The sequence below is a fragment of the Vigna unguiculata genome, chromosome 8, assembly GCF_004118075.2.
Source record: "Vigna unguiculata cultivar IT97K-499-35 chromosome 8, ASM411807v1, whole genome shotgun sequence".
NCBI classification, from domain to species: Eukaryota; Viridiplantae; Streptophyta; class Magnoliopsida; order Fabales; family Fabaceae; genus Vigna; species Vigna unguiculata.
This window is the reverse complement of record NC_040286.1, coordinates 28,120,106-28,134,702: the sequence shown is the minus strand read 5'-3', so window position 1 is coordinate 28,134,702 and position 14,597 is coordinate 28,120,106. Positions and strand designations below refer to the sequence as shown.

Genomic DNA, 14,597 nt, shown 5'->3' with positions numbered 1-14,597 from the left:
ATCATATTTATATTTTAAAAATTATTGCATATTTTTTAATATATATTTCAAATATCATATTTTATTATTCTTAAAATATTTTATTATCAGATGTCATAACTGTATCATATCCGTGATTACGGAAGCAACCAAAGCAACTGTGGGACGGCAGCAACAATGATAGTCTGGTGCAGTGAAGGATGTTTAATTCTTTTTTTCATTTTTGTAAAGATGCAGTTAGTCATTTAGGGGCTGCAGGATGCAATAGCCGACAAGAAAATGTCTGATAAGTGTTGGACACGATTTTTGTTTAGGCTATGCGGCATTGTTTATACGTAATTACATTCTGCAGTCCATTTAGATTTTAATATACTTCATTTCATTTTTGCCAAAATTTATTCCAATAATATTCTGCTTCATTCAATATTTTAAAAATCGGTTATCGAAACAATTAATTTAATTCATAGATTAGTTAAACGTGTGGACTGATAATTGAATCGCATTAACTGATTTATTTAAACATATAAAACTTACTAAAAGATATGGTTTAATAAATCAATTTTTGTACATTTACATTAAACAAAAACATTGGTTTGGCAATAAAAGGAAATATTGTGAAACAGTACACCTTTACACTATATGTGAAAACCAACCCAATTATTTCTGTATACATTGATTTGATGTCATATCAAATAAAGTTTCTCCATCTTAAATTTTTATCTTCCGTTTCGGACCTTTTAGAATAATTAACACTTCTGACATAATTTCTTGAAGGATGAATCCAATTACGTGAACAAAGAATTATCAGAATAAAATTTGATAAAAAGAAAGAATGAAAAGAATAGTTGTTTCCATTAAATAAAGTCAGAAAGTGAAATTTTCAGAGTGTATATTTATAGTAATTCTTAAAACTTACAGAAGGAAACTGCTGATATATGTTGCACAACTTATATTTCTGAGTCACTTCCCAAGACATGATATAGTATTTCAATAAAAAAGAAACATCTCCAACTACTTTCGTTATCAGCTACAATCCCAGGAAGAGAAAATTTTTCAATGTAATCACAAGGAAGAGAATTTGGCAAGTGATGTTGATGCTGCACAGGGAAAGCTGAGAGAATTGAAATTTCATCTAACAAGAAAAACGAATATTAACTCTAATTTCCTTCAACCAAAACATTCATAAAAGTTATTGCTTACTATAACACCAAATCAATAAAATCATTAAGAAGATTGCATCTCTTTCAATAAATCTAGAAAATTGAAGTGAAAGAATGGAAGAAACTAGCTGCAAGCTCTAAAAGAAAAAGTTTCCCTCTGCAACTATGTCTCCTAATCTAGTATTTTACAAAGGCGCAAATTTACATATTTTCAGAAGTGTCTTCTCTCACGGAAGAAACTTGTAACTCTATACCATACACTAGTTACTATCATCGGTAAACTCAGAAATGCACTGAACTCACACGGAGAACAAATACCCTATGCTAGAGAGATTAAAATTTATCCTAGAATTATAAGGCAAAACATGTGACTGAACACAAACAAGTTGCAAGAAACTGAGAAATCTCAATGAGACACCACTTGAAGGCCAAATATTCAGTGTTCCAAAACTTTGATCCTGTCGAGATAGGAATTCATGCGATCAGAATCAGCAGAAGAGAAACGATCACCGACCATGAGTTTGTACTGCTCAAATTTTGATTCCTCACACTTCAAGGCAGCATTTTTACACGCCCTTATACTTCCTGAAGCACAATGTAACATTTCATATCAGGATTTATAATTATTTTATATTAAACATCATATCTTTAAGTGACAGAAAAAGTTGAAATTACGAATACGGTCAATGGCTAGATCCAATCAAATTGATAAAAAGTGTCTAAAAGGTTTTCTGAGTTGCATTCATATTATTGTCAACATAGTTCATAAATTATATAAATAATCCATATCCCTCCGCACTGGGAAGTAAGAAAAGCAATGCATAACTAATCTACATCTACATATGACTGCGGCACAAAATCCATGTCACCCCAACAATTGCATAATCAAATTCCCGCAAACCAATTTCCCTTCCAAAGCTTCACACACCCCTAATAGGAAGTCTAACAACCAAAACCTCAATTTTCTTTCAATAGTTATAATGCACGTGTCTTTTGTTTTCACATTGGTACCCTGATGTCCTTTGTTTTCACATCGGTACCCTGATGTCCTTTGTTTTCACATTTGGTAATGTTATTTTAATAATAAATTTCATCGCAAATTATAACCTCATAGCAAGATAGGGTCAACGTACTAGCTACGAAAATACGGAGGCATTCTATTGTTGTTGAAAGGGTTTTCTGACAAAAGCACTGTCGTGCATAACAGTATTCTAAATCAAAATCTGGACCAATTTGTTTTCGGTATGATCACAAAACTGATCCCTGGAGGAACTGAAATTCTTCCAAGGGCCTAAACATTTATTTTTCTGATACACATGTAAACCCGAGGATCAAACTGAACAGCAACAAAAAAGCAATAGCACAATTCAAAATTTCCGAATTTCTCAATTTTCCTTTCCCGTGACATAATCTTGCACGCCCTTTTTTATTTTTTTCTCTTGTTCAACACAATATATTCTCCAAGGAATTAACGAAAAACCAATGAAAAACTACAAGAACAAACGAAGCAGGATTTTATTTTTGCTTACCAGACAAATCCAGCAAATTAAAGACGACGGGGCAGTTTGCAATGTTTGTGACCATCGTAATGGCAGACCATAGTTTCTGATACTCCTCCCTTGATACCCGAATTATACACACATTGGTAATTGAATTCACATACTTAACTGCACACAAAAAACAAAAAAACAAATGTTAATACCATCAAAATCTGTATAGCATTTAGAAAACAGCATGAAAAAAAAAAAATACTACTTACCTTGGAATGATCCCAACGATGAAGCCAAACCACACTCCCCAAAATTCTCCAAAAGGCTGTCTTTCACAGCTTTGGAGACATTAAACTGTGTAATTATAACAGAATTATCGCCCGCTTTTTCTCTATTAGGGTTGAGGAAAACCTCCATCACCATGTATCTGTTTTTGAACCCCACCATGATCCTTAGCGCTCAAGCAAATCGAAGATTCGATTCCAAGAACAAAAATCATCGATGGATGGAAGGATTAAACAGAAACCCTAGAAGCTAATGTCCGATAAGATGGGTCGGGTCCTTTAATGGGCTCTGATCCATGAAGCCCAATAGCGCGTACACGTGTTGACCTGTGGTAGGGTACGCAGTTTTCGCGGTGTGGCCTTGTTTCTCTCTCCTCCTAATCCGCTTCGTTTTGAATTTTGAAAATAATATTGAGCGAGTGAAGTGAGTGGCGCATTTAAAACACGAGAGTGGAAAAGATCCGTTGCGGGACACGTGCACAAATAAATATATTTTATTTTCATTTTTTAATTTCTTTCCACTGTCGTGTTTTCATTTTTTATTTTCATATTTTAAAAGTTTATTATTCTTCAATTCTAATTCTATAATATAAACCCTCAACTATTTAAACGGAAAATTAAAATATAATTGACTAGGATAGAAAAACTTAATAATTTGACAAAAAAATGGATACACTTATAGAGGTAGTATCTTCTATGGTCCAATACATTCACTCACATGTTTAATTAAACATTTTTTTATAAAAAATAATTGGTGGGATGAGAAAGAACGTTGGAGTTAGATCCGATAGTTAATCCAAATTTGATGGAGATGGTGCCACCTGACATGACCCGACCCGAGAGTGACATGTTTACATTTGGGTCACAATTTGCCCGAAATTTGACGCGCATTTCCGGTAGTTCGTTTTGTCCTACGTTGGTGTGTGTCCCACAAGTGCACAGTGACCATCAGTACCTGCTTTCTATAAATACCCCATTCCATCCTCCTACATTCCTTGCAAATTTTAAATTTTTCTAGCTTTTGCTCTGCTTAGGTTCTGCAGAGAGAGAGAGAGAGAGAGTGTGGTTCAGAGAGAGATTCTGTTTTTTCAATTTTTTTATGTTATCTGTTTTGGGTTTTTCTTGCATCGTTTTTGCAGGTACTGAGGAACAAGTCTTGGCAGCATAACCTTGTTGGAGAGCGTGTAAGTCCATTTTTCTTATCTGGGTTGGTCCACTTTTCGTCCTAGTTTCATCGTCTAATCATTTAACCGAATTGATTAATATTGTGGTTTCTCTTTTTTATGGTGGGGTTGAATTCGTATGTTATAGGAACAATGTTGTTGATGGGTTTTTTTTTTTTTTTATGTGCATGGGAATTGAGAATGATGTGTTCGCATATGTTTGTTCCTTTCACATGCTCTCTCTTATTGTTTCCTAACTCTTGTGCATTTATTCACACCTAACAGGCGTTATAAGATGTTTAAATGTGGATGGGTAATTAATTTCCACGGTGGTTGTGTTGATTGTGGTGTCTTATTTTGTTTTGGGAATCTTGATTGGCCTTGGTTTAGATCTGCCTCATTGGGATATTTGGTTGGCCTAAGTATAAATGGTGTTTGTGTTATTGTCACAGAGAGGTAGTGAATGAATATAATTTACTAATCACTTACACATTTTCTGAATTAGAAATTTAACAAAAATCATTTTTTTAATTTGCCCTTTTTTCTGAACTGCTAAATTCCATTTATGGCTTTTTGTGTTCGGTTTTCCTGTCTTGGAAGGATGTTTCAGTATGGATTAAGATCTAACCTAATTTATGAAAACAGTTTTCTTATTTGACACACGTTGAGAGAAATTACTTTATAAGATTGGTTGGTCATAGAAGGTTAAAGTCCTTACATCTCTTTAGAGTCAAGCAAGTCAGTTTGTGTTGAGTTTACTGAATTATGTGTTGTTGTGGTGGGCCCTGCAGAAAATTCAGGCAAGGCCTTCGAGTTGGGGAGTATTAGATTGGAATCCTAGAAGTTTCTGCTTAGACCGAAGAAATGGAGGTACATGGCAAACCTATGGTTGCAGCTCCTTCAAATGTTATTTATCTGTCAAGTATTTTGGGCCAAGATGGTCCAGTTCCCTGTCACAGATGCAACTGGAAATGTGAAAATGAACATGTTTGTGGAAACATGTATCGCTGCAAGCTAACAATGCTGACTCACATCTGCGATAAAAACTGTAACCAGAGAATTCTGTATGATAACCATAGCTCACTTTGTCTAGCAAGTGGTCAAATTTTCCCCCTTACTCCAGCAGAGGAACAAGCAGTGAGAGGTGTCCGCAGAAAGCTTGATGCAGAGAATTCCCCCTCTGATAGCTGCGGTTTTAAGCGTAGACGTGATGCACAATTTCATCCTTCTCCTTTCGAGAGATCTTTCACTGCTGTCGGTCCTATCTGCAGCCAAGTTGGAGATGGCATGGATATGAATTAGATATCTATTATATAACTGAAAAAGACTCTTATAATTTTTCTTGTCCCTTTGAAGTTTTTTTTTTTTTTTCTTTTGTCAATCAGATGAGTATCGATAACAAAACTTTATGGATTATTTATTGGTGGACATGATGTGCCCCCATCTGCTTTAGGAAGAAATCTTTATATTTCTAGTATTAATGTAATGTAGTCTTAAAGTAGCAACTGTTGAATGGGGATTTGAACAGGATCTTTCTACGCGCAACACATTTATGACACTTGAATTGACATTGGTTTTCTTCTAAATCTAGTGAGAAGCTGACTGTCATAGCCGACTACAGAATGTATTTTGGCTTTCATTGCTTGAATTCGATTCAGTCAATTGATAGATGCATACATGAGATATGTACTTAACTGTAACCCTTTATTAGCTAACCATCAAGTTACTAGTGTATCTGTGGTTAATGTACTCATTGCTATTGCTACTGTCATGAGCTTTGTACTCCTTAATTTTGTATGAACAGCAAACAGTTATTTGGTCCTTAGGGTCATATCAATAACCTTGATTTCTGTAGGCTGAGGTTCTCTCCAGTTTGCCATCTGGTGAATTGATTTTGGGTTTGCTGCTTCACTCTTCCTATTTCTGTTGCAGGCTCAAGGGAGATGATCTAGTCCACATTTTCTTTCTTCTTATTCATTTTCTGATATCTTTTTCATTCTCTGCTTTGATTAAACGGTTACCTGTCTGAGGTTGCTGTAGCTTGTGCAGGTTTTGCAGCATATGCTAGGAAGGAGCGTTCAAAACATTGTCTTGCAATACTGAATTAATTTTTATAATATAGAATTGTACTATAAGATCTGTTATTGATAAATGCCTTTTTTTCCTTGAATGAATGCAGGCATTGCGACTTCTGCTCAAATCTTTCTATGGTGAAGTTTGGAGAAACCAACAGTTATGGGGCTATAGAGTCTAAAGGCTACGTAGGGATCATTTATGATGCTGTACAGATACGGTAGAGATACAATCTGGTATGATGATAAAGTAGGGATGCCTAATCTTAGTTATTAATTTAATTTGAAATTATGGTTGAATTCCATTAAATGATTTAATACTTGTTTGGTAGGTAAGGTGACTATTAGCAAATAAAGGGAAACATAGCAGCAGCAGCAGCAACATCAGTGTTGAAAAATTGAACTTTGTACTCGATGATGGAAAGTAATAACTTTCGATTTAAAATGAATTTTCTTACAAAATTGGCATGTCAATGATTTCTGCCAAATTTTGTACTTTGTAATATGTACTAGTCACAGTTGTAATTAATCTTTAATATTGTTTATAGACAGATGTAGCTTTTGTTTCTGATATTTATGAAGCTGGAGGTTGTAATGTAGCTTTCAATTTCCAACTTATCCTTGTAGTAGAGCATCCAATATATTTGAAATATGACTTGGATATATTAAAGATAAGTTGTTATCAACAGATTAGTTGACATGTATTTAAAAAATAAAATTTAGTTACTGGTTATATTAACAAATTTAACGTGTAGATTTTTTCTCAATGATATATTTCAACTTATAAAACATAAACATTTCACAAATAGTTCATATTCCAGGAAGAATTTATCACTAAACTGATATGTAAATTGGCTTGTTGTTATTCAGCATTATAATTTACTGCTAAAGATTAATTTTTGTGGATTGTGGTTGTTGTTTGCACTGTTGCTATTTCCTAGTAGCATGATTTCACCTTCTTAGGTGAGGCACTTGAACCTGGTAGAGGAAGATGAAAATGAAAGATGAAGGTTGTCTCTATGTAACTGTTTTTGTTCAAATATGCTTGAGGAAGAAGATGATGACGTGGTAGTTCTTGAATGGTCAGATTTGTGAGAAGAGGATTGTGGTATTAGCATTTCCTGTTTTTGAGCGGATGACTGTCACACGTGGTGGCATGTGGGTGAACAGATTGTGAATGCTAGAATGAGTATTTTCTAGAGATAATTTTTACACGGACATTGGCTAACATTGATTCAGGGTATATAATGTTTATGTATGGGCATTGGTTAGCATGCATGGTGTATGAAAATTTCTTGAAATGGTTTAATTTCAAGTGAAGATACTCTCTCTTATGGTGGAGTATGATTATTGGTAGAGATGTCAAAATGGGTTTCAACCCGTGAGCCAACCCGGCTCACCACGGGTTCGAGCCGGGTTGGGTTGAGAAAAATTCAACTTTTTCAAAAGTGGGTTGAATTCAACCCGGCTCACTTAACCCACGGGTTAAACGGGTTCAAGCCGGGTTGAAGGTGGGTTGGTCCACTTAACCCACCAACATTTTTTTACAATTTTTTTAAAAATTTTCTTTTATTTTTTTAATTTTTTTTAATAATTATTTACTACTCCTATTATATTTGTTCACAATTTCATATTTTTAAATGCTAGAATGTTGCTTAATTATATTTGAATAGTTTGAATGTTTAATTAATTTGATTGTCAAGTTATATATATGTTGATACTTTAATCTTTAACTATAATCTTTATAGTAAATTACTCAAGTAACCATCTTATAAACATTTTTTTATGAATTAGCATGAAGAAAATGTATAGTTTTTTTATTTATATTTTGTTGAATAGCATGACAAAAAATTTGTAATATTAGAGGTGCTTTCTTAGACTAATGGATACTTTCTTGAAAATAATTTTTCATATATTAGTGGTGAGCATGATCAAAACATTGGTTCTTGATTTTACTATGATTGTCATCTCATGGGTTACTTAAAAATTTATTTAAATATTTGAATACTAAAAAAAATAATAAATAATTTTTTTAGGTGGGTTGGTGAGCCAACCCACTTAACCCACCAACCCGTAGTGGGTTGAGCCGGGTTACAAAATTTCTGGCTCACCAGAAAGTGAGCCGGATTGGGTTCACTCATTTTAAACCCGGCTCGTGGTGAGCCAACCCGTGTGAGCCAGGTTGGCTCACTTTGACATGTCTAATTATTGGTGGTGAAGGCAATGAAGATACGTCTATTTTAAGCATGGTGGAGTTTGTTGAGTGTGATATGCATCATGTAAAGTCTCAGTTTTCACTTTTCTCAAGATAAGTAAAGGAGTGAGTATTCATGGTTATATAATAGACTCTAGGTTCATGGTTTTAGTTGTCCCAAGTCTTAATACTTTGAGTTAGTGTTGACTTTCTTATACTTTTGTAATAGACTTTTGTGAGATGTAGATAAGTTTTTGCTTTGAAGATTGTGGTATACTTAGGATCAAGGGTTGAGAGTTAGATTGCGTGTTGTACAAATTTGCAGATAGTAAATATTTTTTGGTTGTCTTTTAACAATGTTCATGATTTTTTCTCCGTATTTAGAGTTTCTACCTTAAATTATGCGTATCCTTGTTAATATTTATTTCTCTATTATTTGATGATTCTTGTAAAATTAAACTACAGTGTTTTTATCTAACAAAATTAGTGATTGTGGTTTTTAGTTGAATAGAGAATAAGGTGGAGAGTCTATCAAGGGTACGAGGAACTGAAGAATAAAGAAGGCAGCATTTGAATCTGCCTAAAGAAAGAATAAGAATATTTCAACCAATTAAAACTAAGAATTAGAAAGAACTTTATAGTTTTTAATGTTTTTTAAATTTCAAAACAATTAAATATATCTATATGCACATTAAGAAAATAATCTACTATTTTTTTTCTTTCAAGTTTTACCACAACCCTTCAAGAAACAAGAAAATATGTCTTAACATAAGATCATAAATCCTAAAAGACCTCCAAACATCATCCTAATTGAGAAACAAAACCTCCAAAAAGAAAAGAATTAGAACATGATCACTTGGAAAACTTTAACTCTTTTTTTTTGTGAAATAATAGTTAAAGATGATATACAATGTAAGGAACAACATGATAATAATCTTGATCTTTCAACTTTTAAAGAACAGCGGTAAGAAATGTTTGAAAAAACACCCTGAAAATAACTTTTTCAAGCTCTGGAATGTTTAGTTCAAATAGTTTTTTAAATGATATAAACATTGGGTTTGTTGCACTAATAGTTTTAACCAACTAAAAATAAATTTAGTCCGATAAAACAAAACTATACGATGTATTTAGATTCTTTTAATCCGAGAAAACGAAACAAAGATCTTTAATTGTTTTAGTTGATTAAAAAGAGTGTATTAATAGATTAAAACAAGATAAACTATAAATTTTTAAAAAACTTAAATAAATTTAATGAATTAAAATGCTTAAATTTACAAATTCAGCAACATCAAAAATATTTTAACTGATAAAAAATTTTAACCAACTTAAAATAACTTAACTTTTATAAAAAAAATTATTTAATAGAATTTTATTTTTTTTACATGGTTACACCAGTTGACAATCCATAAGAGGATTTTGATTGTTAAAAAATTAACTTTGTATTTGTAAATAAAGAGAAAGATTAAAGAATAAAAAAGTAGATATAAAATGTTTTTAAAAATTTGTTGCAGGTGAAAATGATAGTACCTTTTCTAACACTTATTATATATATTTTAACATTTTAACTAAGTCTAATAAGTACGAAAACATGTTTACTTATCTACAAATCAGACGACAAGATCACCCATGAACCCAGTTTTCACCAAAACTATGTGGTTGAATTAAGTTGGCTAAATATTCAAAATTCAACATGGTCCACCTAGATTCCTTCATTATATACGCACGAATTTTCAACAAAAGCATGGACTATGAGATCCATTCCTTTTGTTAGAGTAGTGTTTACTCAAACATATTTCTTATTATTGGTAAAACTTTATTGAAATTCTCAAACAAATTTTTAAGCACAGATAAAAATTATGGGTAGAGTTTGTGACTTTAGCAATCAGATGGGTGTGGAGGTACTTTTTTCTGAGTTCCCATTGAAACAATGATAAGAATTTAGCGTGTGTTTAAAGAGAAGAAGTCTTTGGTCAAATTCAGTGCTGAAAAGCTTGTTCTTTTCTTCCATGAAAGGTGAATAGTTGTTGGTACATGTCAATTTTCTGAAGTCACTGCACAGTGGCCAAGCGTGTAGTTAGGTGCAGGAAATAACGAACTAAAAGAAAAATATGCATAATTTCGTACAGAAGTTTTCCCTTTACGTATTGCCTAGTCAATGTACTTCTGTGTAGGAGGAATCCTAGGTCACTTCTTTATGGGATCATCCTATCCTATGCAATAATGCAACAATTTTTATCCCACTTTCTGACACCATTATTTGAAGGAAATTCATCATGATTCTCCTGTCACAGAGATCGCATAGATTAATGTTGTTTCCTTATTTTCTCAGTTTTCCATGAAACAGAAAAGGCAAAGAATAGCTTCTTAATTAGGCCATCCACAATAAAAGAAATGCTAAACCCATGTAGCTGGTATTGTGGCTGAGAATTTCACCAAAGCAACGTAGCACACATTCTTGATACAAATATGGGAGGAGACTACTCATTCTTGGCACATCATCAATTCCCTCAAAAACAATACAACCAATAATACTAATCATAGAAAATGCCAATAGTGGTATCATGGAAGTTCCAAACTTTCTGTGTCATTTTGTTTACTTTCTTGTCTTATTCTTTCTCTTCTATTTTCACCATAACCAATAACTGCCCTTATACCATATGGCCCGGCACACTCTCTGGTTCCGGCTCACCGCCGCTTCCGACCACCGGATTCCGGCTGGACTCCGGCCAGATGATCAAACTCACCAGTGTTCCCGGTTGGTCGGGGAGAATCTGGGCTAGGACTGGGTGCACATTTGATGCAACAGGAATTGGCAAGTGTGAAACAGGTGATTGTGGTGGAAGATTGGAATGTGATGGAAATGGTGCTGCTCCTCCTACCTCATTGTTTGAGATAACTCTTGGCAAAGGCAATGACCAAGACTTCTATGATGTCAGCATGGTGGATGGCTACAATCTGCCATTGCTTGTTCAACCAAGAGGTGTGTATGGTTCTGGAGTCTGCAATGCCACAGGTTGTGTCACAGACATCAACAGAGGTAACATGTTTTTCAGAAATGAAGTCATTTATGAGGTTAACTGTACTTTTAGTCTTGAACTATTATAATCCTTTTAATCCAATTTCGTTAAATTTCTTTAAAATGTGTCACATGTGTTTTTTTGGTATGTCAATTTAAATGTTAAAATGAAACACGTTTGACACGTAAAAAGAATTTAGCATAATTAGGTTAAAAAGATTATATCTATTTGTTTTTAAAGTTTGAGAATCAAAATGTATTAAAGTTTAGATACCACAATTGCATCTCATTCATCCTAAATTTCGTAGGTTGTCCAAAAGAACTTCAAGTAGTGGGAGGAGATGGATACCAGGATGGTGTAGTTGGGTGTAAAAGTGCTTGTGAGGCATTTGGATCAGATGAGTACTGTTGCAGTGGAGAATTTGCCAATCCAAGCACATGCCAGCCATCCTATTATTCCACCCTTTTCAAGCAGGCTTGTCCAAAAGCTTATAGCTATGCATTTGATGATGCTACCAGCACTTTCATTTGCAAAGCTTTTGAATATGACATTGTTTTTTGTCCCAACACCAACAGGTATACATGTATCCACTTCCCTAAACCCTAAATTCTAACACTCAAAAACTGATTCAAGATTTTGCATTGGCACAACACAGGGCTAGAAAACCAAATGCTCCAGTTCCTCCTCTACCACCATCAATTGGATGGCCTGATCAGAAGGTTCAGCAGCAGCTCCATCATTCTTCTTCAGATATTCTCTTGCCCTTTCCAGTGACACTCTTTCTCTTTGTACCTCTCTCTCTGTGCTTGCAGCAAAGTCTCAGACACTGATATCAGCCAACACCACAAGACAATCTCACAAGTGTTTCTTCAAAGGAAAACAGGTACAAACAATACAAATAAATGCAGAAATTCATCAGAGAATGTGGAACACATGAGGATCCTGAGGAAACAAAAAATGCAGAAATCACTCTCAGGGATTCAGAACCAATTGCCACCTAGATTCATTTACCATCACTCTAATGTTTAAAAAAATACATATAAACATGGCAAAATGCATATGAAAAAAATATGCCTTGTACATAATAAAAAAATCATTTTTAAATTCATCCTTTATTAATTAATTTACTGTATGTTGGTCTCAATGTTAAAGAAAGTCATGGTCTCGTATATTGCATAATTAACATTCCTCTAATGCAAAATTAGGATATGAAAAACGTTCCTGTGCATTATTCATGTGGGAGCTGATTTTTTCAGTTAAATTAACCTTAATTTAGTCCTATATTTTAACTAATTGGATTCATTTATAATTTCAAATCTACTCTATCATGACACTATTTAATATAAAAACATAAATGTAATTTGTGAAAGAAACATCCCGTGACAGTTTTTTAAATGAATATGTTAGTTCTTAACCAACAAATACCCTAGGTTTACTACAACAAATCTAGACATTATTTTAATATAAGAGTTTTAATAGGATGCATTTTCATTTGGAAACTTTTTATAGTATTAATGATAAATTAGAATTATTTCAATCTGATAATCATTTTAAAAGTTAATCTGTACGTCCAATAGTCTTATGAAGCAATATAGTATAAAACATTCATGCAAACTTTATATATATATATATATATATATATATATATATATATATATATATATTAGTTTATTTAGATTACATTCTTTATCTCTACTTAGAGTCACCTATTTTGCTCTTTACCATATTGATAGTGACGTATTTTACATTGTTGCAAATAATGTGTGGTTATTTTAATTATTAAACCGTTCCAAACACGACAGAACTAAACTTGATTGAACAAAATAAATAGATTTCACCTTTACTTTCTGCTTTAACTGTACATTCTACATAATATCATTTTTTTTAGTCTTCTTTTTATGTTCAAAATCGTAGAAAAATGAAAAATGAAAAAAAAAAGAAAAAGAAAAAGTTAACACAAATACAAAACTTACATCAAACCTTGAATCATACAACGCAAACGTGTCGTAGTTAGAATCGCTCAAATCCATTTTTTATTATTATTTTCTTGTTTGATTCTATCTTTGTGAGTTCAGCATTCCAACTTTCTGAATAGAAATTACCGTGTAAAATTGAAAGGAAAAATGACAATTTAACAAAAAAATTTCTAATAAACTTCGACAAACTTTGATTTAGGTAAAAAAAAATATTATTTTATTATTTTATTTTTGTTAAAAGATAAAAATTAATCTATTTTACTTTGTCAATAATCATTCTCTCCATCAGATTTGAAACGTAGAATTCTCTTAATATTGATTAATTACACAAAATTTAGGAGAAAGCAGAGTAGGAACAAGAGTGTATACATACATTATTTTAAAACTTCTATCTGTTTTCTCTAAATCTAAATTAAACCCAGAAATCCAGAATCCAAACTAGGGAACTACCAAACCTTGACCTTAACCTTAACAACAGAATCTACATATATACATCATCGAATTTTACGATGGTAATGGTATCACTTCATACCGCACAGTTGCACACCGGAAAGTAACAACGACGCGCTGTAGAAGAACATGCAAAGAGAGAAACTTCAGATTTATGAGGGGGAACGGAGGGGAAAGGTGGTGTTGAGGAGAGAGTGTGCTTGTGAGAGCTGATCGACGAGTGAAACGATGCGGGCGTGGTAGTCACGCGCCTGCTGCAGCGCCTCGGCTTCGAGGTCACCGAGCTGCTCGCAGAGGCGCTCCTCCGCGTCCTCCGCCACGGAGAGGCGATCCAATGCGGCGTGGAGCTGGTTCCTCACGTGGTCCTCCCTCTCCTTGCTCCGTTTCAGCTCCTCCTCCAGCTCCTCGTTCCGCTTCTTCAGCTCACTCTCCAACGACGTCGTTTCACCCTTCCTCATCATCACCTGCAATGCAGTTCTGTTTCTAACGTTTCCTCTGCTGCGATTCTGATTCCATTCAGTATTTAAAATACTCGATTGGAAGAGTTATAATCAGGTGTGTCCAGGTTCAATGAACCTCACCTTACACATTTCACAAAAATATCAGATATAAATAAACTGTTGCTCAAATTTTACTTTTCTTTTTTTTAAGAAAATCCTTTGAGACTTACATTAAATTTATACTTCATGGTTTTTTTTTAATTATTATTTATATATATATATATATGTTTACTTTTAATGCTAATAATAAATTATTAATTACATCTGATAAATGTATTCAAAATTTATCAAGTTTTGTTTTTCTTTTTTTAA

The 14,597-nt window shown here is 33.3% G+C and overlaps 4 protein-coding genes across 6 annotated transcripts; 2 read left to right on the top strand and 2 right to left on the bottom strand.

Moving 5' to 3' along the window:
• Positions 1-1,130: 1,130 nt before the first annotated feature.
• Positions 1,131-3,183, bottom strand: LOC114193487 (probable ribonuclease P/MRP protein subunit POP5). Its single transcript, XM_028083313.1, has 3 exons — positions 2,899-3,183; positions 2,669-2,806; positions 1,131-1,724 (listed from the first exon to the last, which is right to left on the bottom strand). The coding sequence occupies exons 1-3, from the start codon at positions 3,074-3,076 to the stop codon at positions 1,576-1,578; spliced, it is 465 nt and encodes a 154-aa protein (XP_027939114.1). The 5' UTR covers positions 3,077-3,183; the 3' UTR covers positions 1,131-1,575.
• Positions 3,184-3,878: 695 nt separating this feature from the next.
• On the top strand, positions 3,879-6,747 carry LOC114194511. Of its 2 annotated transcripts, none has more exons than XM_028084782.1 (3): positions 3,879-4,097; positions 4,868-6,385; positions 6,481-6,747. In XM_028084782.1, exon 2 carries the CDS (start codon positions 4,941-4,943, stop codon positions 5,376-5,378), a length of 438 nt encoding a protein of 145 aa, XP_027940583.1. In that variant the 5' UTR covers positions 3,879-4,097; positions 4,868-4,940; the 3' UTR covers positions 5,379-6,385; positions 6,481-6,747. The 2 variants fall into 2 exon arrangements, with proteins under 2 accessions (XP_027940583.1, XP_027940584.1); XM_028084783.1 differs by having other exon boundaries at positions 4,868-6,398.
• Positions 6,748-10,824: 4,077 nt separating this feature from the next.
• On the top strand, positions 10,825-12,466 carry LOC114194510 (thaumatin-like protein 1). 2 transcript variants are annotated; one of them, XM_028084781.1, is made up of 4 exons: positions 10,825-11,379; positions 11,667-11,934; positions 12,015-12,078; positions 12,172-12,463. In XM_028084781.1, the coding sequence occupies exons 1-4, from the start codon at positions 10,887-10,889 to the stop codon at positions 12,187-12,189; spliced, it is 843 nt and encodes a 280-aa protein (XP_027940582.1). In that variant the 5' UTR covers positions 10,825-10,886; the 3' UTR covers positions 12,190-12,463. The 2 variants fall into 2 exon arrangements, with proteins under 2 accessions (XP_027940582.1, XP_027940581.1); XM_028084780.1 differs by having other exon boundaries at positions 12,015-12,466.
• Positions 12,467-13,623: 1,157 nt separating this feature from the next.
• On the bottom strand, positions 13,624-14,299 carry LOC114194738 (protein RESPONSE TO LOW SULFUR 3-like). Its single transcript, XM_028085120.1, has one exon. It carries the CDS (start codon positions 14,244-14,246, stop codon positions 13,938-13,940), a length of 309 nt encoding a protein of 102 aa, XP_027940921.1. The 5' UTR covers positions 14,247-14,299; the 3' UTR covers positions 13,624-13,937.
• Positions 14,300-14,597: the final 298 nt, after the last annotated feature.